The sequence below is a fragment of the Trametes versicolor genome (genome assembly GCF_000271585.1).
Source record: "Trametes versicolor FP-101664 SS1 unplaced genomic scaffold TRAVEscaffold_13, whole genome shotgun sequence".
Classification (NCBI taxonomy): Eukaryota; Fungi; Basidiomycota; class Agaricomycetes; order Polyporales; family Polyporaceae; genus Trametes; species Trametes versicolor.
The window spans coordinates 452,428-477,333 of NW_007360333.1; the positions used below are offsets into that span (position 1 = coordinate 452,428).

Below are 24,906 nucleotides of genomic sequence, written 5' to 3' on the forward strand. Positions count from 1 at the left end.
GCAACTGCATGATGTACAAAAATGCGCTGTCTTTCTCCCAGAAGGAGTCTATCTCAATTTTTTCGCAACAAGGCACCATCGGCCAAGTCGGAGAACATTCGTGCACGAACACTACGCTTGCCTTTTACGGATCGCTGCGGCGCCACTAGCGTTGAGTAGAATCAATTTACGCGTCCGCCACCACCGTCACCGTGTCGATATCTCTTCCCAACTCCACCACCATCCGCGCTGTCGTCCCGATCTTCCCCACATCCCCACGTCACGGCGAGCACCGCAAAGCACTGCCAACGCTCCATACGACACACTTAAGCTTCCGTCCAAGTTCGCATCGAGCTCGACCCCTGCGTGCGTAGCTTGCCTCCCCGGCGGCCCCCTCCACCTCCACGTTTGCATGGTGCACCGGCCATCAGACTCGCGGCTCCTCGCCAACCTTCTCAGCCATGAGAAGGACTACTCCAAACACCTCTCCGTGCTCCTCGACTACTCCCAGTCCTCGCTCGCCTCATTCTCGGCCTACGCGTCGACGTGTACACCTCCGACGTCCCGGGTCATCATCGCCGTCGCGGGGAACCTAGCGGGCGCGGATGACGCGTTGAGGAATTATGCGGCCGCGGTGGAACGTTGGCAGGAGCAGCTGAGGGCGTTGAAGCAGATGGAAGACGACGTTGGAAACATCATGCGGGATAGGGAGATTCTGTGAGTCTTAACGTCCGGTTGGATTTACGATACGTGTTCGACACCCCCAAAACGCCCTTCGGACCGACGGAACAAACCTTCGGGATGTCCGCCGGGGTCTCTGAAGCCGCTCATGACGGTTAATAGGGCTGCTTGACTGCTAGGGGATGCGGAGGAACGGATGTTTCCGTGGACTCTCGAGGGCTTCACGCTTCAACGAGAGGATACCATCAGTTCCTAGCGCATCTCTAAAGGGGTGGCCTGCGCGTTCACTACCTTGAAGGTTTCTATTCCCCTCCGATTCCTATTGCTAGCAGAAGGAGGAGCGGTGATGTGCAGGCACATGAGGCAATTTCGACTGCATGGCCCTGACGACGCGTCCCCTCCAATTCTAATATCAGTAACTCATACAAATCTCCATAGGGTCACGCGCCTTATCAAGGCGTCGAAGCAGCAGAAACCCGCACGAGACTCGGTACTGGGCGGGTCACCCTCAGGTTCGACGCTGAGCATCACGAAGCCCGAGGTGCACGTCGGCCAGAAACTTTCCGCTGCTCAATCGGAGCTGCAAGCGTGCGAGGCGCACCTCGCTTCGAAGGAGCAAGAACTCAATGTTTTCCGTCTACACACTATCAAGTCAGGTCTCCAGGCACGGTGTCGGGTAATGGCGGAATGCGGGTGGGCATGGGGGGAGATGGGCAAGGAAGGCATTCGGGCCCTGGATACCCTCGGGATGGAAAACGGCTACGGTACGTCGCGAAAACATTGTGTTGTTCAACACGCTTCTTTCAATCCGCGATGGAGGGCACTGCCGGACGATTCCGTGTCAGCCGTTAATTCTTTGCACCCTCTGCGACGAAAGACTAACATTTGCGCTTGACAGGCAGCCCGTTTGGATACCCTTACCTCCACAAGCCCCTTCCCGGTCACGACCAAGCTGGTTCTGACGTATCTTCTCTAGCCCCCTCTCAGTCCGCCTCGCAAGTCGGACATTCGTCTGAGCAGAGCACGATAGTGGGTCCGCCGTGGCGGGCTTCTTCACCCCTTACAGTTCCAACTCCGCCGAAGCCGTACACTCTCCAGATACCCCCAGCACACTCTATTGGCGAGTACGCCATGCCCAACGGAACGGTTCAACATTCAACAATCGAAGAAGAGCCAGGCGGAGGTAGCAGCGCAGAAGAGGACGAGACAGCGATCCCTACCGAAGTGCACGAGAACCCGCGCTTCAGCAAGGGTAAGCCGAAAGCCAAGGCCCCATCTATCTCTGCCTCTGTACCGTCGCGTCACGTCTCTTTTTCACTACGGGGGCCCAAGGCGTCGACGAGCGAGAGCATGTTGGGCGAGGCGTCGTCTTTGCGCAGCGAATCCCCCACCAAGAAGACGAAGAAGCGCTCTGGATCCATGCTAGGGAACCTGGCCGCCCTCTTTCACGTCGGGGGCTCTCGCAATGACGCCGACGACTCCACGCGCACGTCTCCCTCGAAAGCACCAGGGCGATGGCAGTCGCGCATCGACAGGAACCTCGCGTCAGTGAAGCGCGGCGACAGCTCCGACGAAGAAGGGCCTACGCCCTCCCATTCATATGCACGGGCTACTTTTCCTACGCCGATTCTCTTGAACTCCCCGGTGAAAGGTTCTCCGGTTGAGGGAGATACTCAAAGGCTCAAGAAACGCGCGTTAAAGCGTGGGTCTGTGCAAGCCCCGTCCCCCGCGCGGACCGTTAACGCGGACAAGGGCTACGCGAGCGATACCGTGGCCGAGTCCGTGAGCAAGGCGCGCGGGCGCAGTGGCCGGGATAAGACGCGCTCCAAGAGCCCATCTGAAACGGGAGTCAACGGACCTGCAAAGCCCTCGTCGCCGAAGCAGAACGACTGGGCTAGCGCGGGAGCAAGTAGCACACGCTTGAAGAAACCTCCGAACGGGGCGTTGGCGCTGCTGTCCGAGGGCGGGCCGTCGTTGTCTCGGAACTCGTCGATCTCGAAGCAGTCGATCTCGAGCTCTGCTAGTGCGCCCCCGAGGACTGGCTCTATGTTGCACATCTCTACCCCGTCCCCGCTTGGCCGGCAGGGATCGATTTCTCGCAAGCGCACCGCATCCTTGAATGTTACCCCGACTTCGAACGGCCCGCCCACTCCGACGAAGCACAAGCGCACGGTGTCGACGTCCGCGACTTCGACGTCCACGCGTCTCCCCAATGGCGAGCCGAGTCTCATGAGTATCGTCGAGGGGATGTCGCGCATCAACAAGGACGCTGCGCTCAAGCAGGATCCCAACCGCCTGCTCGTTGTGCCTAAAGCCCCTGGCCCAGTGAACATCACCATCGACGAGGTCCGTGCGGAAGTGAACGCAGTGGCGCGCCAGCACTCCGAGGGCTCAGCTACCCCGCGCCCGCGGCTGAAGAAGGAAAAGGAGCAGGACGGGGAGGAGCACAACTATCGGAATTCGCTGCTCATGTCCGCATCGATCTCCGCGCCGTCGCTCCCGATCGCGACCGCGAGCCAGCCGAAACCACTCCCAGCGAAGATGCCCCTTCGTTCTGCGTTGCGCAACGCTAGCCGGACGCCTTCACCGAACCCGAATTCGCCTCCTCTGCCGCCGCTTGCCCTGTCCCTTTCTCAACCCCAACGTCCGGCAGCTGCGTCTCCCAATGGAAACGTCCCTGCTCCTGCGCCGACCCGTCCCAGCGATACCCTGACCGTACTTCGGCCCGACCTCATGTCAAAGCGCCGTGCGAGCGACGTATCTTCTATCTCCTCGTACGAGACCGGCCACGAAGTCTTCGACGACGAGCCTGAGCCGACTCCTCCACCCTCCCCTACCTTACCCCCGCCCCCACCTCCGCCACACGACAATGTCAGCGACGTAAGCAACTCGACGACGTCCACCGCCTCCCCACCCGTGCGACGCAAGAGCGTGCGCATGTCGCTTCCGCCGACGTTCTCCGCGACGCCGCCCGCGCTCGACGAGACGGACGAGGACGAGCGTGAGAGGCATGAGCCGTGGTCGCATTCCTCCCGTGCGCGCGGGGGCTCCGCGACGCCGCGGGCCGAGAATGCAGGTAATGGGGGCGCGTGGGGCTCGCGCATCGAACAGAACGGCGCGCGCGACGTGTGGGCGGACTCGAGCGACGAGGACACGGAGTACAGTGCGGCGAAGCGGCTGCTAACGCGACTCGCTCGCGAACAGGAGGCTAAGTAGTTCTAGTCTGAGCACATTATTTCGTACATGTTTTTACTTCGATGGAGGGGGCGGAGGATGGCAGAGGAGCGAAGAGAGGTGTTGTTTATTCTTTATCTCGGTTTGTAGCGTACATATTCATATTGTAGTGTATGCCGCTGGTAATGACTGACTCATCCACTTCAAGTTGGTATGATCAGAGAGTCAAGGAGGGTCTTCATCTTCAGGACTCAATCGATCATCCATGAGATAACTACGCTAGCCAACCTACTGTCGACATAGAGTCTAAATCGACAATCGATATACTTATATTCACCTAGCCTGCTAGTACAACAACACACGCCCAAGATATCTCAAGGGGCTCCAAGACCACAGGGAAACCGTTCTAAACACGATAACCCATAAACCGGTACGAGGCGCCAGATTTCAAATGCTGGACTCTAGAGGTTGACCTTCGGCGGGGGGACGCTGGAGAGAAAAGCAGCAATAAGAACCCCGAAGGGGCTAGGTCATGGGGAGTGAGACTTACACGGGGGCGACGGCGGTGCGGGGTCCGGGGTCGATGGGGAGAGTGGGGAACGGAGTCTCGGCGCACTGTATGTAAACGCATTAGGAATCCGTAGAAGACGAGCTATAAATGATGCTTACGGCCTGCTCGATGTCGTTCATTGTCATGCCAGCCGGAAGGTGAGTGCGGCCCTGGGGCGGCGCGGGGATCGGAACCTGTTGCGGGAATCAATCAGCATCGAGCTCGAAAACGGCTGAGGGAAGACAAGGGGCGCGACGTACGACTTCAGTGCAGTCGACGAGATCGTCCTGGTTCTGGCCGAGCGTGGAGAGCACCTGGAAGACGAACTGGAACATCGCCTGCGCCTTCGGCTGGTTATCGACGAACGACTGCCACTCGCACGCCGTGCGCGGGTCGCGCGCGATCGTGTGGTCGCTCTGCAGACGGATCTCGCCCGCGAGCGGGCTCTCGACCTCGCCCTGGTTCCCGCCCTTGCCCGGGAAGAGCGTCCCGCGCAGCTGCGTCTCGACGAAGAACTGCGTGTCCCAGATCTCGGGGGTCGAGTCGAACGGCAGCCCGGACTTCGTCGGGTCGACGTCGTTCGCCGCGGCGACGGTGTGCGCAGTGAGCAGCCACACGGTCAGGATCGGGTCGAACTCGCCCTCGGACGCGTCCGCGAGGCGGTCGAAGATCTGGTCGGGCGTGTGGAACGGCTCGGGGACAAGCCCGTCGGGCGCGGGCTGGGTGGCGTCCTTGCGGCCGACGAAGGCGGAGAGCTGGGGCGCACCCGCGCAGTTCGACGCGGCGAGGGCGCCGGCGAAGTGAAGGCTGGTACAGCGTCAGTCAGCCAAGCTGAAGGAAGTGGGCGTGCTCTCTACTCACAAGTCGGCGTGCGTCAGGTTGTGGCGCGCCTGGATCGGCCGCTGGAGCGCGACGATCTCGTCGAGGCCGATGTTGGGGTGGAAGGCAGTCTCGATCTCGGGGAAGATCGAGATGGAGCCGTCAGCACCTCCACCACTACAAAGCGGTCAGAAAGAGCTAACGAGGGGCCGAAAGGTCTGTCAGACGTACCCGAACTTTCCTTGCGCCTCCAGGGCGGGCGAGATGGCGATGCCGTCGTGGAACGTCAGGCGGAGGGACTCGTGCGCCTCAGCCGTGCAGAGACCGCCATGGAAGAGGTTCTGTTGCAGATCCTGGCGAACGGCGAACAGCTGGCAACACGCCGCGTTCGTCGCAGTGTTCTTGCCATCGGGGCAGGTAACGCGGCGCGTCAGCGCGGCTGGTAGCAAGCGAAGAATGGTCAGAACACGGCGAGTGAGTGGTGCTCGTGCACTGCGTACCATTGGTGCCCGTGAGGGTTGCAACGAGAGAGACGATGGTCAGAAGGCTCTTGAAGGCCATTGCGATGCTTGAGAGGAGTCGACGAGTGCTCTGAAGGCCTTTGTCGCCGTCCTCCTCCCTTTTATACGTTTCTCGCCTCGTTCTACGAAACGCATGTCGGGTGCTAGTACGCGAGGTGTGGGTCCCGCTTCCGCTGCTCCGGGATGCCAAGACGAAGAAACAGCCTCCGGTCAGCCAATCACAGCGTAGAGATTCTGCGATTCTCGTTTCCCCAACAGGCATCCCCCAGTGCAAAGAAAAATGCGGGGGGCCACAACCTCGGTGTGTCGTGCACTGAAAATTGTGCGTCCAATCACGATCTCTCTTGGGGGCCCTCGCGAGCAGTAGGACAGCGGTCGAGGCTCACGTGGACCGTACGGCCGACTTTCGTCGAGAAAGCAATGTTACACCTGGGAAAAGAGAAGATGACGGGGTCAGTTTGCTGTCATTTCCGTGCGCAAGATTGACAGTGGCACAAACAGCTCAAAGACGCGGTACAGTCGGACTTGGACTCGACGCCATGATGAGATGCTATGATTGATACAGAAGGTCCTGCGGCTGCCCGCGGAGGAGGCGACGAAGGTACGGATACCAACGGCACACGCCAGAGCCCTTGGTGCAGATGGTAACAACGAGGTTCGGCGGATCTTGTTATAACCCTTTAGCAGACGCAGTGGGCTGCTCGGACTGGCAAGCTTGCCTAAGAAAATTGCGCATTGATCAGCGAATCTTGGGATGCAGAGTTTACAAAGTATGCAATGGTTCTCACGTTCGTCGGAGCGTGTCGGCCAGTACTTGGTAGGTTTCGCACTTGGTGTCACAGTCGCAAATGCCCAAGCATTCAACCCACTAATTGTGGGTCGCCCGCTTCGAGTGCATAGTAGATCGTCAGTCGACGTTACCCAATGGTGATAGGACCTCTAAATAGATCGTGAGGAGGTAATCTCAGGGTTGTGGGACTGTACTTTTCATTCCTGACTTACTGCATACGATGATTCACAGCGCCTACCTGACTGAATGCGAGGTACGACGTCATTAGAAAGTTGATGCGTAGACACATCGGTGGTTCATAGTCGTGTCATGGCGTGTTCTGGTTCCTTCTGGAAGTATAATATGTGAAACTGAACAACTGGTACTCGTACTGTGTGGGGTGCGCTGACCTCAATATGCTTGGCACTTAGATAAGGAGCGTGTTGGTCCGCAAATCAATCGTGGCGGCCTCTAACTTCACCCAGCTTCATTTTTAAGTCAGCGGGGGATAGATAAATCATCGCCATTTTGTGCAGCATACCATGAATTCCACGTAGGTGACATCTGGGTGACATGGCGCTATTCTGCCTGCGGAGGCTGCCAAGGCTGGATGCGGACAATTTTGCTGGCTTTCCCGTGTGCATGTGTGTATGTGAATCGGGTTTTATCATGCACAGTAGTCGGTGGAGATCCACGCGCGACTGCCGGCTGCGGTGAACGTTCTTGACAAGTTGCTTGCAGAGTCGGCGGCGGCAGCCAAGTACATCCAGGCCAAATCTAATCTAATCTAATCCGACTTCGGCCAGTGTTCGCGCTGCTGCGCCAGCTTGATCACCCGCAGCTCTTGCCACCAGCCATGTTCACTCGAGAAATTCTGCTTCCTCCGCACCGCTCAGTTCACAACCGATTTGAGCATCTGGGGCACCATTTACATGGACTGCGAAGACCTACACCAGTGTGACGGCCTTGAGAAGCGTAAGTCAGGCTTTTCTCTAAATCTCCCAACCCTCCTGGTATCCTCCGTCTCCTGCATTTTCAAGCAATTGCTCACAATTGATTCCTTCTGACAGGAATAGAGGGCTCAACGAGCTACTCAGACCCCTCAAGCGCGCCGATTAATCGCCTTCCAGGCGAACTCTTAGTAGACTTCCTCAAGTGCGTTCACGCATGCATCTTCAATACCGGGCCTGCCGATACCGCCTTCCACCGGTGGATGCAGCTGCTTCACATATGCTCTCGCTGGCGTGATCTCATCCTTTCCGTCCCCGGCATGTGGAGCGTCATAAACATCACCTCCAGGGAGTCGAAGCTATCCGAACTGGAGTACTGCCTCTCTCTTTGCGGTAGCTCGTTATTGGACATCCGTTTCTGCGAACCCGGAGCACGGGTCCTTTCCGCATCAGTAAGGCTGCTCGGTCCATATGCATCCCGCATTCAACGTCTCACTCTCTTTACCTTCCACCTCGACAATCTACGTCCTGCATTTGACGAAGTCCTCGCACTCGACATGCCGGGCCTCGAAGAGCTTCTCTTCGTTCCGCACACTGTGATCAACAGGGTCTCCAGGCAACCAATCTTCGCACTGCACCGATACCCACTGCTTCGGAGGCTACAACTCACGGGGCTCGCTTGCCCTTCGAATATCCCGTGCACCTACCTCCGAGCTCTTCACTTTCATCGCTGCTCCTGGCCATTCACTCTCGACGACTTCATTCACACGCTGTCGCGCTGTGTGCGTCTCGAAGAGCTGCGTCTGTACCACTCCTTGGGCTTGCTCTCCTTCCCCCTCCCACACTTGATCACACCCAACGTTGGCCGGGCTAAGCTCGAGCGCCTCGAAGGTCTTGAGATCGAGGACAGCGCCGCCGACATCATCACCGCCGTCTTAGCTCACATCGAAGCACCTTCCATCAAATCTCTTCGTGTCTTGAACTACTACTCAATCCCAGTCCTGAACGGAAGGCCGCTGACTCCAGCATCTGCGCACCGCGTGTGGGCCTTCCTCCCTGTCGAGCCATCCCGCGTGCTTCCGCGGTTCACTGCACCCATTCACGCCACGATTCGCCTTCTAAGCAGGGGGACGTGCACCTTCGAAGCCTCCACGCAACCAGAGCCCTGGCAGTCGATGCAACTCCGCTCTGACTTTGGAGGTACTGGCACATGGAGGGGCGCCCTCTGTGCAGCGCTCCGGGACTTCTCCCGTGTGTGCGCGAACGCGCCCCTCACGGCGCTCACCATCGAAGGGCCCGCGGAGCACGTTCCGCCCGCCGCTTGGGCGGAGCTCTTTGCCACTTGGCCCATCCTGGAGACGTTCGCCCTAGTAAACACCAGCACCTACGGGGCGATAGCGATGTGGGAGGGTCTCCGCCACAGGAGCGGGAACGCTACAAATCTGTGCTGCCCGCGTCTGGAGAGCGTCCACATCGGGACGGCCGCGCCGCAGGAGGGCGGCGATGCCGAGGCAGATGGGCGCGAGATCGGTGTTGTGAGGGACACACTGTGTCGGCGCGCGCAGGAGGGCGCAAAGCTGCAGGAGCTGGTCTGGGAGGTGCGCGGACCTTCACATGCCGATGCTCACTTTGTACGTGATGAGTTCCTTAAGCAGGTCAACCCGTTCGTGGAGCGGACGGTGTACAAGATGTCGGGAGAATATGCACCCGCTGAAAAAGGGAGTTAAACGAGAACGGGACACTATACACTGTGCCATTCATTCCTGGCCTTCTATTTTGATCGGAATCGAGCGTGTATATTTATTGTGACATGGCCATGGACATTCAGATAGTGGTCCGCAAATCGGACAACGAGTACTTGTATGACATCAATCACGGAGGGTGCTACATGCATTATAGTCTCTGTCCGCCTTGGCACGTCGACACTCGAGCTTGCGTGCGAATCCGCTGCCGCATGAACATATGTATACTGCGACGTCGGACCACTTCCTTCTTGAATCCCAACCTAATCCGAGTGTTCTCCACCGGCAGATGACCCTTCGCTCGCCGCGTCTTAAACGCAGATATCTTCATACTCCACCCGCTCAACGAACGGACGCAGCTGCGCGAGATGTGTATCGTACCACGGGAAGTGAGACCCCTCCGCATAGGACCGAAACTCCCCAACCACGAGCTCCCGGAGCTTCATTCCCGCCTGCGCACGCTCACGCATCGTGTCCCGCATGCTATCCATCCAGATAACGGAGTCTTCTACCTCTGCGCCGCGAGCGATATGCTCCAAGTCGGATCGTGACGTGTTCTGGACTTGTATGCTCGTGAGGCGGGGACAGCAGCGTCGCTCTATGCTGGCATGGTGGAGGCCCTGGCACATCGCCGTCATACCCCCGTCGCCCCTGAGGTTCAGCCTTTCTAGGAAGGGCATGCTGGAGAATATCTCCTCCCAAACCGCGGGTGGGACGTCGATTGGCATCCCCGCGGCAAGAGAGAACTCGGAGACGCGCATGTTTGCAAGGAGGGGGGCGGTATCCTGGAGCGCGGTGGTGATGGTGCACTCCATCTCAAAGTCGAAGCCAACGTAGAGGTTGAGAGACGTCGATATGGCCGGGGACGTGGATGACTCAGATGTTTCGATGATGCATGTGTCGGTGTTGCCTTTGAGATACAGGCGCACTTTGACGGGGGAGGCGGTGAAACTGGAAGAGATGCTCGGAGACGAATCGCCCGGGAATAAGGTCCGCAGTAGGTGTTCAGCCTCTGGGCGATGGCGGCTATAACATAGTATACGCAGCGTAGTGATTCCGGGAGCGTCGATGTGGCTTACGGTATCGGATATGGCGCGGGCCGAGCGATCGTCGATGAAAAGAAAGCGGAGGCGGTCGAGTTTGGCTGAGGGAAGTGTAGAAGGCGCCGTCTGTGGGAGCGTGGCGGCCAGAGAGCTCAGCGTTGAGTCGAGCTGCAGATCTTCCAGCTGTACACAGCACCCGAGGACTCGAACAAAGCCGTCGAATGAAAACGGGAGAGAGCAACACCGAAGATGAAGGATTCGAAGGTTGGCAATGTCCGGGGGACAGGTGATCCCGCCCAGTTCCAAACATTGAAGTAGGGGGTATTGACGTAGTGCGACAACTTGGTGATCAGGTGTGTGATTGCTCACGATGTACCGCGGGACAATTCGAAGCTCCTGAAGAGCTGGCATATCGAACGAGAGGATATCGCCGAAAGGAGGGTTGTCATAGTCAAGATGAAAGATCCGTAGAGTGAGACATTGTATTGTGGACAACTTGGGACTCAGCAACCTCGAGGAATCGGAGACAAGTTTTGGATCCAAGTAGAGGAAGCGGACGTCCAGCGGCTGGTCACCGCAAAGGGAGAGGGAATACGCCAGCTCACCCGGCGTGGACTTTGGAGTAATATTTATGATATGCCACAGGTCGGAGACCGAGTGGATGATGCTGCGCCATCGTCTGCATACGTGGAGTAGCCGTATCCACTCGTGGAAGCAGGTCTCTGGAGGGCCATCGAAGATATCGGCATGGACGTATTTGAATGTATCGATGATGAGTTCGTCCGGCATACGATCGATGGGTGTGATGGAAGGGCTTGGACCGGAAGCGTCGCCGCCATGTGTTTCTTCTACAGCTGCGAGAGAATGTATCAGCGATCCAGGACTCGGAGAGAAACAAATAGCGTCGAGTCGGACCTACCCATCTGTGCGCGCACCGTTAGAGCTCAGTTTACAGCTACCATAGGATACGTTCTTGATCACGCAGAGACAACAGCACTGGGAGTGAAGTGGTTGTAGAGCCAGAGGACGCGCCTCAGCTAAGTTCTAGTTCAAGTTGCAATGGCATCCGCCGAGTCCGGCCGGCTTAATATCGCGTGCCACGCAACGCCTTGCGAGTGCGTGTCCCAATGCGGCAAGTATCGTTGTTCAGAGCACTGCCACAACAACGGTCAGGAGCTCCCTGAGTTACACGCGTCGATATCGTACACTACCGTCTCGTGAATAGATCGCTTTGTGTTCTTAACGCATATAACACGCATTCCTCTCGCTTTTACGTGACCCTCTGAGCGACCGTCGCATCCCTCGTTTCGCCCGTCTCACGAAGCCCGCATCTAGGAATCGTGATTACTTGGGGCCGTACTATCCCTATAAAGTGTGGTCTTATTATACGTGCCCTCTCATCTCTGCTTCTTACTCACTAGTCCATGCGGCCTCACCCTTCAATATCTCCCTTCGGAGGCTCATGGGAAATATTTCTGCCCGGCGCAAAGACACGTGCTATCAGACCACGCCTGCTTCTATGGCTAGAAGCGGATTTACGTACCACTTTCTGGTCTGGAAGTTTCGTAGAGCTTCGTCCGCTCTATATATTCGCCGTGAGAGAGCGCTTCTATGGGAGCCCGCTTGGCCCCTGCAGGGTTGTCTAGCGCCCAAATTGCCGAGATACTGGACCTGAGCCGCAGGCGCCCACTGCGCAACTTGCCAACGGACGACTACCTTGCCTCGCCCCACTTGTGCGTTGTTTCACCAGCCTTGCGTACTCATAAACGGCGATACGCTGGCATAACCGACTAAGACTAGGCTCCGGCGATACTACAAGCTCTGCACAACTATGTTTCGACGCGATAGCGGGCGTCATGTCATGAGCTTCTTGCAGCCCAAAAGTAAGTCGAGCAACGCGACGTGCGCGGCTTTCCTGCCTTGGACGCTACGAGCTCATGTGCTAACGGGGTCGTCCTACAGCCATCAAAGGAGCGTTCAAACGCCTGAAGCATGTGGCAGGAGGGAAAACCCGGGGCGCGACAGTCCCCGGGAGCCTCGGACCGATGAACCCGCTGGAAATTCCCCCGTCCACTTCACAGATCGACCGCCTCCCAGACGAGCTCCTCATCGTGATCTTCGACTGCGTCCATGCAATCTACTTTCGAGAACGATATCTGGGCAGTTTCTACAGATGGTTCTGTGTCATGCGCGTGTGCAAGCGTTGGCGCAACATCATGCTCTCCGTCTCCCGTTTTTGGCGCGTCGTCCCAATAGTGGCTGACCTGACGCCGCTCCGATGGTGTCTCTCGCTACACGGGGGCACGCCGCTCGAGATTCGTGTCCACAACCCGTGGTTTCTCTCGGAGTCGTTGGATTTGTTCCGGTCACACATCTCCTCAGTGCGCGCACTCGCGCTGTACGTGGTACACATGGATATCAGTTACTCCCCCATCGACGTGATCCTTTCCATCGGTATTCCCTGCCTCGAGGAGCTGAAAGTTTGCCCCGACTTTCTTGACGACCGGATGCCTCCCCGCTCGGTGGTCAACATGAAGCAGTATCCTCGATTACGGCGCTTGGACCTCCGCGGCGTCATCTCTCCTCCGGACATCACTACCCTCCGCGAGATCAAGCTCGACAGGTGCTCCTGGCCCTCCTCCTTCCACGAATTCATCCAAACACTGGGTGGCTGCTCACAGCTAGTTGAGCTGCACGTCAAGCAATCTCTCCACTCGCTGTCAGCCACTGCCCCACGCGAAATTCCCGCGAAGCCACGCCGGGTGACGCTCCCCAGCCTACGCAGGCTCGACATTGCAGAGGACTCGGCTTATATCATCGCCGCGGTTATTGCCTACCTTGACACCCCCGCCATCGCGTCCCTGCGCCTCTTGTGCTATAGGCTACGCCCTGGGCGCGATGAGGAGGCACAGTTCTCTGATTCCGAGCACCTCTTCCGAACGCTGGTGCCTGCCGATTCTTCGAGGATCCTCCCAACGTTCCCCCCCAAAGCCGGCCCCGTCATCGCAAGTCTCGCCTTCATGGAGGACCTGTGCATCGTGCGGGTGGAGTCGAAGGCGCTCCCCGTCCCCATATCGGTCAACCTTCAGGCGCGGTTCGACCTCGACTGGTCGCGCGTCGTCCCCGCCGCGCTCCAGGACATCTCCCATCTCTTCGGCAGCACGCCAATCACCGAGCTCGTGGTCGAAGGGAGCTCGTATCACATCCTGCCGTCCGTCTGGGAGGAGCTCTTTACAAGCCTACCCCTCCTGCAACGGCTCGAGCTGACCGGAAACGGCACCTGGACGGCGATGTGGCAAGGTCTCCACCGCGCGAGCGCGTGGTCCGCGCAGCCGTGCTGTCCGCAGCTCACTCGCGTGCACATCCGCCACACCTCGCGGCCGGAGGACAACTATCCCGCGCCCCCGGACGACCGCGACCTGGAGATCATTGCAGACGCGCTGCGCGAGCGCGCGGAGGCTGACGCGAAGCTCGACGAGCTCGTGTGGGCGGTGTTCAGCTTGCACCACGCGAACTACTACGCGTCGCGCGGGCGGTTCATGGCGCGGCTCGCGCCGTTCGTCGAGCGTGTCACGTACGAGGACCTAGGGCAGAACCGGAACTACGTTCACGTGAGTGCAGGATCTGTGCTTGCGCGCTGCGCATCTCTGACCTCTGTCATAGCTTTATTAGATCGCCGTTGCCCACTAAGCGGAAGTACTCACTGGCAACATCCGCGAGGGCACGATATCGACCACGTCGGTGTTGGGGTGGAAAATGTGGCGCCTTTAGGCTAGGGCAGATGTTCCCTCTGAATGAGGGCAGGCCGAGCTTCACGAGCTGTGCTGCTGAGCGCACGGATGATTATATGTTTCAGTAACCTCATGCACCTTTCCATATGTTGGTCACATAGTACGTCGGGACAAACATTGTAATGCATGCCATACTCACAGTTTAGGAAAGACGGACGGCCTGATCAGACTCTATCGATAATAAAATATTCTTAGCATGTTGCGAATACATACAGAGTGATATCACCCTGAAGATAGGCACGGGGAAGATGGCGAGCAGGGGCGGGCAGACCAGTAATGATGGGTTAGACGAAGCCGCCAGTAATTTCTGAAGAAGATTAAAAAGCGAGCACGGGTGGTCGCAGAAAGGAGAGCCGGTGAGGTTGGGTGAGGGCGATAAAATATCGGGCGCCCACCGCTGGCGCGCAGGCGCTACTACTAGGCGCTACTTGAAATTTAAACATTGGCGCTAGTACTGCGGCGCCGGCACGAGTCTCTCGTTCTTTTCCCGTTCGTGCTTTGCTCTCACATATTGCGGTCAGCACTATCACTGAGGTGAGTATCATCGCTAGCGAGGTTTTTCAAGGACGCCGTTAACACGCACGACGTAGCAACATCATCGTGACCTTGAGGGCCTGGTCGCCGTCGGTGCCTCCGAAACACGGATCCTCAGATCATCACTACACAGCACTACACTAGGCCAAGCTCGACCGACTCGTAATCTAACTGAGCTATACATCTGGAGCAGAAAGTCTGAATCTTTGCGCCTCGTCAGTCATGGCATACGAGCTCGCCGATGATACCGTGAGGCTCGACGGGCCCTTATACGGTCTCCTGCCGCCAGACTACGTTGGCCCGATTTTCCACGACACGAGCGTTCTCGGCATCGGCCTACAAGTCCAGTCCTCGCAATCAGCATCATCTGACGTCAATCTTCTCAAAATCAGAGCGCTATGGAACGCACGACTCCCAATACACAAACTTCCTCCCGAGCTTCTTGTCGATATACTCTCGCGCCAACCCACATATGCACGCCCCGGACCTGTCTTCACGAGCAACAAAGCAGATTGGTTTCGACTCACGCTGGTCTGCCGACGCTGGCGTGCCGTAGTCAAAGCGAATCCCTGCTTCTGGCGTTCAATCAACGTCGGTAAAGACATTCGATGGCTGACTACGGCCATGTCTCGCTCCGGGGCGGCCAGGCTGCATCTCAACTTCTCCATGACCACGGCAATCATCTCTGCTCTACCTGAACTGCTCGATAGGCGCCACCAAATCGGACATCTGCGCCTCAGCTGTTTCGACGCACTGAAGTTGCGAATGCTTGAGCCGCTTGTATGTGGACCGTTTCCTTCCCTGACACAACTGGAGATCTGCGTGGACACGTGGGGAAGAATGTACAACCAAGGCCAGGAGCCCCCCGCGGATCGTGCTACCTTCAGGTTCAAGCCGGAGGACTGCCCCGAGCTTACCAAGCTGTCCCTGCGAGACGTCTCCATCCCGTGGTCCATTTCCTTGCTGGCGCACCTCCGCTCGCTGGACCTCCGCGGATGTATGGCCTACTCTTCCACCATGTCCGTCGCCGCATTTCTAGACGTCCTGAGATGCGCCCAGGACTTAGAAGATCTCACCTTGCACGATCTGCTCCCAGCGGTATGCTCGAGCCGTCCCGGCCCTTCGGAGCGGCTCCGCGCGGTCACCCTTCCTCGTCTTCGCCAGGCCGACCTCGCAGACAACGTCACATGGATTTCCTTGTTCATCGGCCATCTCCAGCTTCCGTCACAGGGCAGCATCTGTTTCTCTGGCTTCGTCGATAAGAAAGATCTCGAGGATCCCTTCCTCACCTATCGATCTATGCTCCCGCGCGACATCGACACCTTCGCTTTCCTCCACTCTACCACCAGCGCGCGCCTCCACATCACGGACGGCATGTACTCCATTACCTGTAAGGGCGCTGCAGGCCCGACGGTCATACTTTCTCTCCTTGCACGCTCCTTTCACGTCGAGTGGACACAGTCCGTGGACGCCGGCGTCGCGCACTTCGTGCACCTCCTCCGCGACGCGCCCCTCACGGAGCTCGACCTCGTGTTCGACCTCGAGAACTTGGAGATGAACGTTTTCGACGCGCTCCTCGACACGTTCCCGCAGGTGCAGGAGCTCCGGCTGCGGAGCACCACGATCGAGGACGCAGACGTCTTCCCACAGTGTCTCTGCGAGTCGCTCGGCTCACACAACCCGGCACAACTCGAGGGCGCAGTTCGCGTCCGCGCACCGAAACTCAGAGCTCTTCGCATAGAGCAACAGGGACACAGCGGCGGCTTGTTCATGGATGATCTCGCTTGGTGTGTCTCGACTCGGGCGGAAGAAGGGGCGCCAAGGCTGGAGCTGCTAGCGGTCACTTTGCGTCGCTCAACGGCGTTCGATTATCGCGAGTTTGATGCCCACTACGGAGCGTTACTTGTGCCCGCGGTCGATACCTACGAGTTCGTGGACAAGGAATGGTGATTTAGATGTTAGAAAATCCCTATTGGTTATGGACTGCTCGTATGGTGTGCTGAGTTCATGTATAGCAGGCATTTACCGATATTGCTGATCCTCCTTCCATCATCTACTCACGAAGAGTGTTGACAAATTCGTGTCGTAAAGTTGGGCTATGCGTGCGCAATGAGCATGGGCGTCGCTGCAAAAATGCTTCGCTACTCACAATCTCACCAGCGACCTTTTCTACTTCTTCCGCATCATCGCTATGACTTGGTATCCTTCCTCATCCTCGCCCCTGCTGTGTCCCGCACCGCCTGTCCGCGCGAGGCTTCTTCAACTTGCGACGGGAAGAAGCTGAGATCGGCAACCAAGTCCTTGAGCTCGTCGAAGTAGACACTTTGTTTGGCTAGGTCGTCTCTCGAGTGGGGTAAGATTGGGTCCAGCGTGAGCGTGTGCAGGCGTAGGCCGAACTGTGCGCGGATGCGGAGAGTCGAGCATACCGGCGCGAGTTCTTCTTCCAAAGTGTGGTGAAGAGCGCCAGCCCCCTTCCCGTCTAGAATGATGGAACGCAGGGAAGGGCAGCATCCATCGTCGGAGACATTGTAGACCCCCCAGAGTCCTTTCCACATCGACCTACAAAGCCCGGACCCGGTAACATGCAACGTCTCGAGCGAGCGGAACATCTTGAAGAGGATCGTCCAGTATGCTTGAAATGTCGGCTCCATCGAGTTGTCGTTGAAGAATCCCGTGAAGTGCAAAGAGGTGATCGGTGCCGCGGTGCAGATGATGGGCAGCTCCATGACAGCGTAGGCGGCATCCTCCTCTTGCCACGCTAGCTCGCCACTGTCCAGCGACAATAGGACGGTCGCGCCGCGAGGACCCCTCATGTGCATCTCGTATACCTCACCGGAAACGACAACGTCGACCGAAGTGATTGTCTTCAAGATGGGGAAGGTGATCTGGCGGTCCCGAGGCAGCATGCTGATGATGGCCCCATCCACCGATGGGTCTTCCGCATTACCGCCCGTGTCCGCGATGATCGTGATGTTATTCGCGCCGGGGAAGTGGAGATATGACAGTACGAGGCAGCTCTTCCAACAGGGGTCTCGGGCTAGACGCAGAGTGCGTACTGAGGGCAGCGCCACCGTCGGTCTACGGGATCCATCGGGCATTCGAAGCGGCTCCTCGTCAAAGAAATCATCTAGGACAGGTAAAGATAGCTCCAGATCCAACTCTTCGAGCTGTGTGCACGCCTCGAGGGTATCCAAGAAACCGGCGAAGTTGATCCATCCGCAGTCGCACAGCACCAGACGGCGCAAACGAGAGAAAACGATTTCGAACGCCGAGAATCTGAGGGCGCGTAGGGATAGCGACTGGAGAGTGGGGAAGAATTCATGTGTGAGAGGTATCATCGGATACATATTGTCGTCTTCATAAGCCACGTGCATGTACAGCTCTTCCAGCGCCGGCATTGACTGGAAGATTAGCACAAAGTGGTTCAGGGCATGCGTATCCATCCGGTTGAAGCGTAGAGCGCGGACGTCCGAGGCGCGGCCTTGGAGAATGGTGTGCAGGGAGTGCCAGGGAAAATAGGTATCTTCGAAGCGGATGGCCAAGGGAATGCCTTGGGTCGTGCGCTCGAGTGAGAGGGTTAGGAGCTCTGGTGCTCGTTGGACCGCGATGGAGCGCCAGAATAACGGGTTGGATACTACAAGAGTTCTCCAGTAGACGCAAACCGATGAGACAGCGATCCAGCGGCTGAGTGCCAACGAGTGTTGTCCAAGGTCGCGGAAATGGCACGCCTGGACGTTTTGGAGAATTTCTGTCAAGATCTCTACCGGTAGAGCATTGATCGGTGCGAGGGAGTTGATGAGGTCGTTCATCTCGCGTAAGCACCTGTCGTGGCATAACAAGTAGGGAGGTACACGTCGGTGGAGGAGCACAGCTTCCAGCGTGTTTTTACGGCCCTCCCGGGCGCGATTCACGCTAACCTTGGAGTCAGAATAGCACAGTTTATAACATGGTTAGAAGCATGAAGAAAGCGTACCAGCTATTATGTGGATCCGCGACTTGAGGTGTGAAGCTACTTGTGCCTCGAACTCTGCCCGGCGCTGAATGTTGCACTGATGGCAATTACCACCCCAATAAGTTCAATTGGCGGTGGTCTCCGGCGACTCACAGATATGCATACCGAGGAGGGAAAGCTGCTGTACAGGTCGTACACAGAACGTTGGTGCAAAACACGGGGAACTCGATGTATGGAGGGGAGGTGGTGGTAGGACAACAAGAGCGATACCGCTAATTCAAAAGCGGCGCCTTCAAGCTTGACCGTTAGACGCCCGAATCGGGTCTCCCACTGACTCCCGGGAATCTCTTGAGTCCTCGCGCTGGAAACCTCCTGTATAGCATAGGAAACATCAGTGCACCTTGGAATTAGAAGGTAATTATCATTGAATAGTATAGCCACAAGACTTACAGTTGACTGACCGGCCTGATAATTTCAGTCCAACACATCAACCGATACCAAGTCCTGCAGCAACTATCGTTGTTGGTCATTGACCTGCATTATGAGAGGGATTTGTATGTGTAACTAACAGTTTCAAATATACAGATCTCAACATGTCGAACATGTATCCGCCAAGGGGTCAGTGGACACCGAGTTCCTCATCGCGCTCAACTAGCAGTTACGGCGAGGTGGTCCCCAAACCCGAGTCTCCTATCCCAGAGCGCAGAGCCACTTCGCGCTCACCTCCACGCTCATCGACGCCCGACGCCCTCAGCCCCATCCGGGACCATGTTGCGCAAACGATCGTCATCCGCGCTACACGCGACGCCGAGATCGTCGAGGGCACCAAGATCGGTGTCGTCCTCACGCTCCCCTACGCCTCTGGCGAGGAGTTCTTGCACACACTCGCCTCTGAATTCAAGCGCACACTCACGCCTCGGCACCAGTCGTACCTCTTCGTCCTCGCTCTCCCGCGGCCGACGGGCACGAGCCCCGTGCTCATCTGCAGCTCGTCCGAGGAACTCGCGGATCGCGCGGGCATCCTCGTGCGCTCCAAGTTCCTCGCACGCGTCGAGCGGCACGACTTGCACCATGGCCGGTGGGGCGGGCTCATTCGCGACCTATGCACGTCCAACTTCGACGAGGCCGCGCTGTGGGACGCCGCGCGCAAGGCGGCGCGCCAGCCGATGGACCCCTTGGACCCGCCACCCGGCTCGCGCAGCATCGCACAAGTGCTCGAGCACGCGCGTGCGCGGCTGCAGCGCATCACGCCGCAGCAGGCGCTCGAGGAGCTCCAGGACCCGACCATAGCGTGGCCAGTCGTCCTCGTCGATATCCGCCCCGAGGCGCAGCGGCGCACGTACGGGAGCATCGCGGGCGCGCTCATTGTAGAACGCAACGTGCTCGAGTGGCGATTCGACCCACGCTGCGCGTACCGGGTGCCGATCGCGGACCGCTACGACCTCCGCGTTATTGTGTTCTGCCAGGAGAGCTACACATCGTCCCTCGCAGCTGCGTCTTTGCACGACCTGGGCTTGCTTAACGCCACCGACATGATTGGGGGCTACGCCGCGTGGAAGGAGGCGGGTCTCCCGGACGAAGTCGAGGCGCCGACATCGTCTGGTCCGCCTACTGAAGGTCGCGCATCCGTTCCGGTGGGGAGCTGAAGCTGAGAGCTTGATATGTGTACAAGAGTTGTAAGGTACGCATGAGTGATTTCCCCCGTGCTATGTTTTCCACACTGATGTATCACTCAACAGCGAGCAGATGCAGAGCAAAGTTCCGTATACGTGTACATTATCGTGCGTAGTCCCCATCAGAAATTGTAGCTGAAGATAACGTACTGCACTCAGAGCAATCCCCTCGCAAGTTAGAGAGCTTCCAGTCCTCATACGACACGATCCCGTCCACAAGTGATCGCAACGTCGCAAGAGCTGCCTCGTGAAACGCCATGGACTCCGCTGAGTTTCTATCCAGGCCATACATCCTGAGGCGCAGCCCGGTGAGCGGTGTAGCTCCTTCCTTGGAACGCACCCGCAAAGCTTGGGCGATAGCGTCCGCCAGCTCCGACGTCCATTCCATCTTCTCGATCTTGAGCACGCGAAGGTCCTTGAGAGCAATATCGGAAGGATCACCGAGGGCCTCCAACGCGGACATACACTCCTCCCGAATATTAACGCCACACCGCCCAATAGTCAGATCCTCAATCGCTAGGAACGTCTTGAAGAACTCCCGCCACGCCTCCACGGATGCGTCGACCCGGCTGATATGCACGCGCTTGATCGGGGCTTCTTTGAGTAAGGCGTACGCGTCCTGCAGAAAACGCTCGTACTGCGGCACACGGTTGTCGACGCGGCTCCCGACGTGTGCGATCTCGAGCCACAGCGAACCAACGTCCGCGCCGTCGACCGCGCAGCGGAAGTACGTGGGTGTAATCGTCGCAGCGGTCGCGGCTCGCAGGATAGGCAGACGCGCAGGGTCGCATGGGAGGTAGTCGCGGAAGTACTCCGGGAAGCCACGGTCGCGGGCGACATACCGGTAATCATCGTCGACCTGCACGTATATCTCGACCTCAGCGGTGAGCGGGATGTTGATGTGAGCGAAGAAATGGTACAGGTTGGGTGCGGATTGGGCCTCAAAAAAGGTGCAGAGAGGCGGAAAGATCAAGGAGAGGAAGCGCAGACGCGGGAGGGAGATGGGGGGGATGGGATCAGCACGCTTGACTTGGCGAGCGACAGAGATACAAGGGAAAGCGTAATCAAGGAAGAGCTCTTCCAGGTTACGGCACGCGCCGAGGCATCGCAGGAAGTCCGCGAAGGGCATGTGCTCGTTGGGATCGTGGTTCCGCCAGTCGTTGAGCTTTATGCTACGGAGCCTCTGCACGCCAACGGAGTGCCAATCGAGTCCCACGTGGCTGAAGCAGACAGTATGCAAAAACGGGGAGGCCGAAAGCTTGTCGCCAAAAAACCAGCAATCCTCTTCATTTGCGGAGTCGACGCGGAGCTCCTCCAGGGCAGGCATGGGAGCGTCCAACAGTCTGTCGAGGAGTTCATGAGCCACTTCGCTTGCGGAACATAGGGCGAGTATCTGAATGCGATCGATGTTCTGGAACAGGATATCCGAGGAAGCCACGAAAAGGGAGGGTTTCACGAAGACGATGCTGAGCTTGAGGGACTGGGACCGTTCGAGACAAAGATCGAGCCATTCGGGTCGGTCGCGTACCAGGATGGATCGCCAGAGAGCTGGTGTCCCGACGGTGCACTCTCTCCAATATCTACACACGCCACCGAGGACGGCCAGGGCGGCAGGTTTGGAGAAGTCCGCATGGACGTCCTCGACCTCTTCAGCTGATTCGAGTAGGAATTCCTGAGCAATCATGACCAAAATCTCGTTCGGGAGGCGATGAGCAGGGCTATTCCGAGGCCTTTTGGAAGTGCTTTCCCTGTGGTGGAGAGCAGTGGCGCCGCCGCCGCGCTGTCGCCCAGTTGATGGCGCTCCCGCTAGAGATGTAAGATCATCGGGCATTCGTTGACGAGCAGATAAGGGCATTCTGTAAAGGAATTATGAACTTTCGGTAACGGGACGAGAGGTAAAACGCTTACTCGCATGCCATAGCTGTCTCTGTGCGGACCCTGCAGTGAAGGTGGCCATAGTGCTGGAGTTTCAGCGTTATATACCATGACGTACCAAAGGGATGACGAATACAAAGCATTGGAAGAGGCAACTAGCACAGGCCGTTTCATGCTGCGCGCGATGCTGTGTTGTTTCAAGCCCTTGAGGCCAAAGGCTCCCGGATGGCAGATACTACTTGTGGTAACGGCATGACAATTAGATAGAATCTTCGAGATGACCTGCTGGCAACCGCCGTACGCATGAGAGATACTACTTCGACTGTCATCTCTCCAAGTATCATGCCACAGACCAGGATCTCTTGACAACGGAAGCAGCAGGTTTGCGGAGAGAGAAACGTGCCTTTGAGCGCTCAACTGCGTTGAATTCTTCAATCTCTATGTCCAGCGTGCGTCCAGGAGGGCGGTATACACAAAACACGGAGTACAAACGCGATGACCCAGCGCCATAGAAACGGCCGCGTCATCGGTCTCCATAGTGTATAGTTTCCTGATAAAGAAGGTCGTGCCTCTCATCAAAGCAACTAGAAACGCCATACAAGGCAACAAACAGAACACGGAGAAAGAGGACGTACCCAGATATAACACCGTTATGCGAGTACTTTAGTTTAAGAGCGACGAGCTGGAAAACACCCCTGTTGAACCAGTTTTGTAAGTGTCCAGAGGTGCAAGTACCCCAGTCTCACAGTGTAGCAGGGCAACGATCTCGCAGGTACGGCTGGGTGTAGACGCGTCAACTTCACTGAACGGCCTCGGGAAACCCCAAAATATAGGCGTTCGACCACAGCACTACCTTCTGTAACTTAAGTGGTTAGCGAAAGCGCATATGTGTGTATAAAATTCGCGACTTACATGAGCTTTGATGGAGAGAACTTCTGGGATGCAATGAGATGGCCCCCGAAAGACCCACGCAGCGCGAGTCGCAGATGCCAGACGGGAGAGCGCTTAATCGCCGCTGATCCTCTTGGCACCATACCACCACATGAGCGGACACAGTGTACCTGTCTTCCCACATTGGAAGAGCAGATAGGACGCTGTCCGGTAGTGTCCGGTATGGAGTGAGCTCACTGTGTCTCTCAAGGGGTTCTGTGAGTTGCATCACTGATTCTCCACACCTGAATTTGTTAACCAGCGCGTACCGGCCTTGCGGGAAACACCGCCTATTCCCATTCACAAGGTTTCACTCTACGTGAGTAATCCAGCTCAAGCACAGAATGCGGGAGGGCAATCGCCCCCGCTTCCCGCTGCTCGCCGCATACGGGCCGCGTTTGCCATACCTGGGAACACCCATCCTGTGCCAAGCCTTCGTATGGCAGACAGCCTCCGCCAGGGCGCGCGAGCATGCAGTACAATCGAGATTGGACGCAATCCGTGTCCAGATTTCCCCATTCCCACCGAAGGCGCAGATGGCAGAGAACGGTCACATGTCGCGGAAACTTACTTGAGCTGTCCGCGTTAAGTTCAAGTAATTCCGGACTCCTGCTTGAGCATCCGGACCTTCCGCGCTTTCTTCCACTCCGCCACATCCCCTCACCTCTCTATCTGCATGCACTCCTTCGTGAATCGTTCTGCAGGGTTTCTACTCCTCAGCATAGGTCAGCACGGCTCGCATAGTTTGCAATGAAGGCCGCGCTGACCGTGCTGAATGCCATTGCGTAGTAGCATTGGCGTTTGCTGCACCTCTGGAATTAGAACTCGCTCACATCGGAGATGTTTTTGAGGTACGAGACGCATTGAACGTACGCCGATTTCCTATACTGCTTTTCATGTACTCACTGACGCGGCCACGCCGTTTAGTCGCCTGAAGGGACCTTGCATCCAGCGTTGACCCCACGGAGAACTTCCAAACTGGAGTCCGCCATCGTCGCCAACGCTGCAGTACACATCGCCTCCTTATCTCCTCACAACGGGTTTGACGCGGACTCGCCATCAAGAAGACCGTCCGTCGCTGTCTCGGATGCAAATCCGCTGGGTGGCGTTGTAAATCCGGTTGGTGCTTCTCCCGCTCCGAGTCGTCTTCGTTCATCTGAGTCTTGATGCCGTCTCATTCGTGTAGGCTTCCCGCCGGGATGAGCACGCCCCACCAAGATTTGCAGACAGCTCTTCATTTTCCCTCCCGTCCAAAGGCGCCCTACGGCGGGAAAGCGGGTCAGATACCGCCCGAACAGACGCGACAGTCGATCGTACCACACCTGCCTACCCTCCCCTGCGAACGGCATGGATATGGTCGCATGGGGCCCAGACGGCCGTGTTCGTCGCGCTGGTCTTGTTCTGCGGCGCAGCCATTGGGTGGATCTGCGAGAACTTCAGAATAGACCTGTGAAGTTGCGCGCCGGGACTTGTATCCGGGCGGCGGGTAGAATATTGTGTATTATTATGGGTAATGGGCCGCATGAGGACTGTCCGACTCAATGTACTATAGGGAACACACGCACCTGTCGAGGATTACTGGAGAAAGGGAACGCTGTCGCCGCCCGATACTCCTAGGTCGTCCTCGGTCTCGGTGTAGGATCGCTTCGACGTAGCTCTTGCGCGCTTCATCCCAGGATGTCGTATCTATGTTCTAATGCAAGGGCGCTCGGCCTGCAAGATCAAGAACAACGTTCTCCGCAGCAGCCGATGCCGGGGTGTCCGCCCGGAACGAATTTCAAGTCCATACTGTACGGCCAAAGACACCTACGTGGTGGCTGCGAGGCTGAGCATGCATATCCGGAATGCTTACATAGCAGCGCAGCAGGCACCACGAATACACCGCGGCGTGCACACAAACTGCAGAGATCAAAGATCAGACAT

The 24,906-nt window shown here is 57.5% G+C and overlaps 9 protein-coding genes across 9 annotated transcripts; 5 read left to right on the plus strand and 4 right to left on the minus strand.

The window, feature by feature from the left end:
• Positions 1 to 261: 261 nt before the first annotated feature.
• On the plus strand, positions 262 to 4,172 carry TRAVEDRAFT_74981 (uncharacterized protein). Its single transcript, XM_008046004.1, has 3 exons — positions 262 to 696; positions 1,099 to 1,424; positions 1,559 to 4,172. The coding sequence occupies exons 1-3, from the start codon at positions 392 to 394 to the stop codon at positions 3,874 to 3,876; spliced, it is 2,949 nt and encodes a 982-aa protein (XP_008044195.1). The 5' UTR covers positions 262 to 391; the 3' UTR covers positions 3,877 to 4,172.
• A 208-nt stretch (positions 4,173 to 4,380) lies between these two features.
• LiP10 (prepropeptide lignin peroxidase) lies at positions 4,381 to 5,764 on the minus strand (the record flags this gene model as incomplete). The annotated part of the gene is made up of 6 exons (XM_008046005.1): positions 4,381 to 4,449; positions 4,504 to 4,578; positions 4,645 to 5,191; positions 5,246 to 5,380; positions 5,435 to 5,642; positions 5,704 to 5,764. 6 exons carry the CDS (start codon positions 5,762 to 5,764, stop codon positions 4,381 to 4,383), a joined length of 1,095 nt encoding a protein of 364 aa, XP_008044196.1.
• Positions 5,765 to 7,425: 1,661 nt separating this feature from the next.
• TRAVEDRAFT_53052 (uncharacterized protein) lies at positions 7,426 to 9,170 on the plus strand (the record flags this gene model as incomplete). Its single annotated transcript, XM_008046006.1, has 2 exons — positions 7,426 to 7,468; positions 7,564 to 9,170. 2 exons carry the CDS (start codon positions 7,426 to 7,428, stop codon positions 9,168 to 9,170), a joined length of 1,650 nt encoding a protein of 549 aa, XP_008044197.1.
• A 1,003-nt stretch (positions 9,171 to 10,173) lies between these two features.
• TRAVEDRAFT_31795 (uncharacterized protein) lies at positions 10,174 to 11,247 on the minus strand (the record flags this gene model as incomplete). Its single annotated transcript, XM_008045836.1, has 2 exons — positions 11,148 to 11,247; positions 10,174 to 11,082 (listed from the first exon to the last, which is right to left on the minus strand). Coding segments are annotated over exons 1-2 (826 nt in total), but the record flags the coding sequence as incomplete, so codon positions are not given.
• Positions 11,248 to 11,936: 689 nt separating this feature from the next.
• On the plus strand, positions 11,937 to 14,090 carry TRAVEDRAFT_31796 (uncharacterized protein). The gene is made up of 3 exons (XM_008045837.1): positions 11,937 to 12,111; positions 12,191 to 13,839; positions 13,892 to 14,090. Exons 2-3 carry the CDS (start codon positions 13,249 to 13,251, stop codon positions 13,898 to 13,900), a joined length of 600 nt encoding a protein of 199 aa, XP_008044028.1. The 5' UTR covers positions 11,937 to 12,111; positions 12,191 to 13,248; the 3' UTR covers positions 13,901 to 14,090.
• A 685-nt stretch (positions 14,091 to 14,775) lies between these two features.
• Positions 14,776 to 16,706, plus strand: TRAVEDRAFT_74985 (uncharacterized protein; the record flags this gene model as incomplete). Its single annotated transcript, XM_008046007.1, has 1 exon — positions 14,776 to 16,706. The coding sequence occupies one exon, from the start codon at positions 14,776 to 14,778 to the stop codon at positions 16,501 to 16,503; it is 1,728 nt and encodes a 575-aa protein (XP_008044198.1). The 3' UTR covers positions 16,504 to 16,706.
• A 36-nt stretch (positions 16,707 to 16,742) lies between these two features.
• On the minus strand, positions 16,743 to 18,362 carry TRAVEDRAFT_53056 (uncharacterized protein; the record flags this gene model as incomplete). Its single annotated transcript, XM_008046008.1, has 1 exon — positions 16,743 to 18,362. The coding sequence occupies one exon, from the start codon at positions 18,360 to 18,362 to the stop codon at positions 16,743 to 16,745; it is 1,620 nt and encodes a 539-aa protein (XP_008044199.1).
• Positions 18,363 to 19,107: 745 nt separating this feature from the next.
• Positions 19,108 to 20,151, plus strand: TRAVEDRAFT_134614 (Rhodanese-like protein; the record flags this gene model as incomplete). Its single annotated transcript, XM_008046009.1, has 1 exon — positions 19,108 to 20,151. The coding sequence occupies one exon, from the start codon at positions 19,108 to 19,110 to the stop codon at positions 20,149 to 20,151; it is 1,044 nt and encodes a 347-aa protein (XP_008044200.1).
• Positions 20,152 to 20,281: 130 nt separating this feature from the next.
• Positions 20,282 to 21,862, minus strand: TRAVEDRAFT_53058 (uncharacterized protein; the record flags this gene model as incomplete). Its single annotated transcript, XM_008046010.1, has 1 exon — positions 20,282 to 21,862. The coding sequence occupies one exon, from the start codon at positions 21,860 to 21,862 to the stop codon at positions 20,282 to 20,284; it is 1,581 nt and encodes a 526-aa protein (XP_008044201.1).
• Positions 21,863 to 24,906: the final 3,044 nt, after the last annotated feature.

Coding starts and splice junctions, on each gene's coding strand:
- TRAVEDRAFT_74981 (XM_008046004.1), top strand. CDS start 392: ATGGTGCACCGGCCATCAGACTCGCGGCTCCTCGCCAACCTTCTCAGC. Junction 697..1,098: donor ATGCGGGATAGGGAGATTCT/GTGAGTCTTAAC, acceptor AAATCTCCATAG/GGTCACGCGCCTTATCAAGG. Junction 1,425..1,558: donor CGGGATGGAAAACGGCTACG/GTACGTCGCGAA, acceptor TGCGCTTGACAG/GCAGCCCGTTTGGATACCCT.
- TRAVEDRAFT_31796 (XM_008045837.1), top strand. CDS start 13,249: ATGGAGGACCTGTGCATCGTGCGGGTGGAGTCGAAGGCGCTCCCCGTC.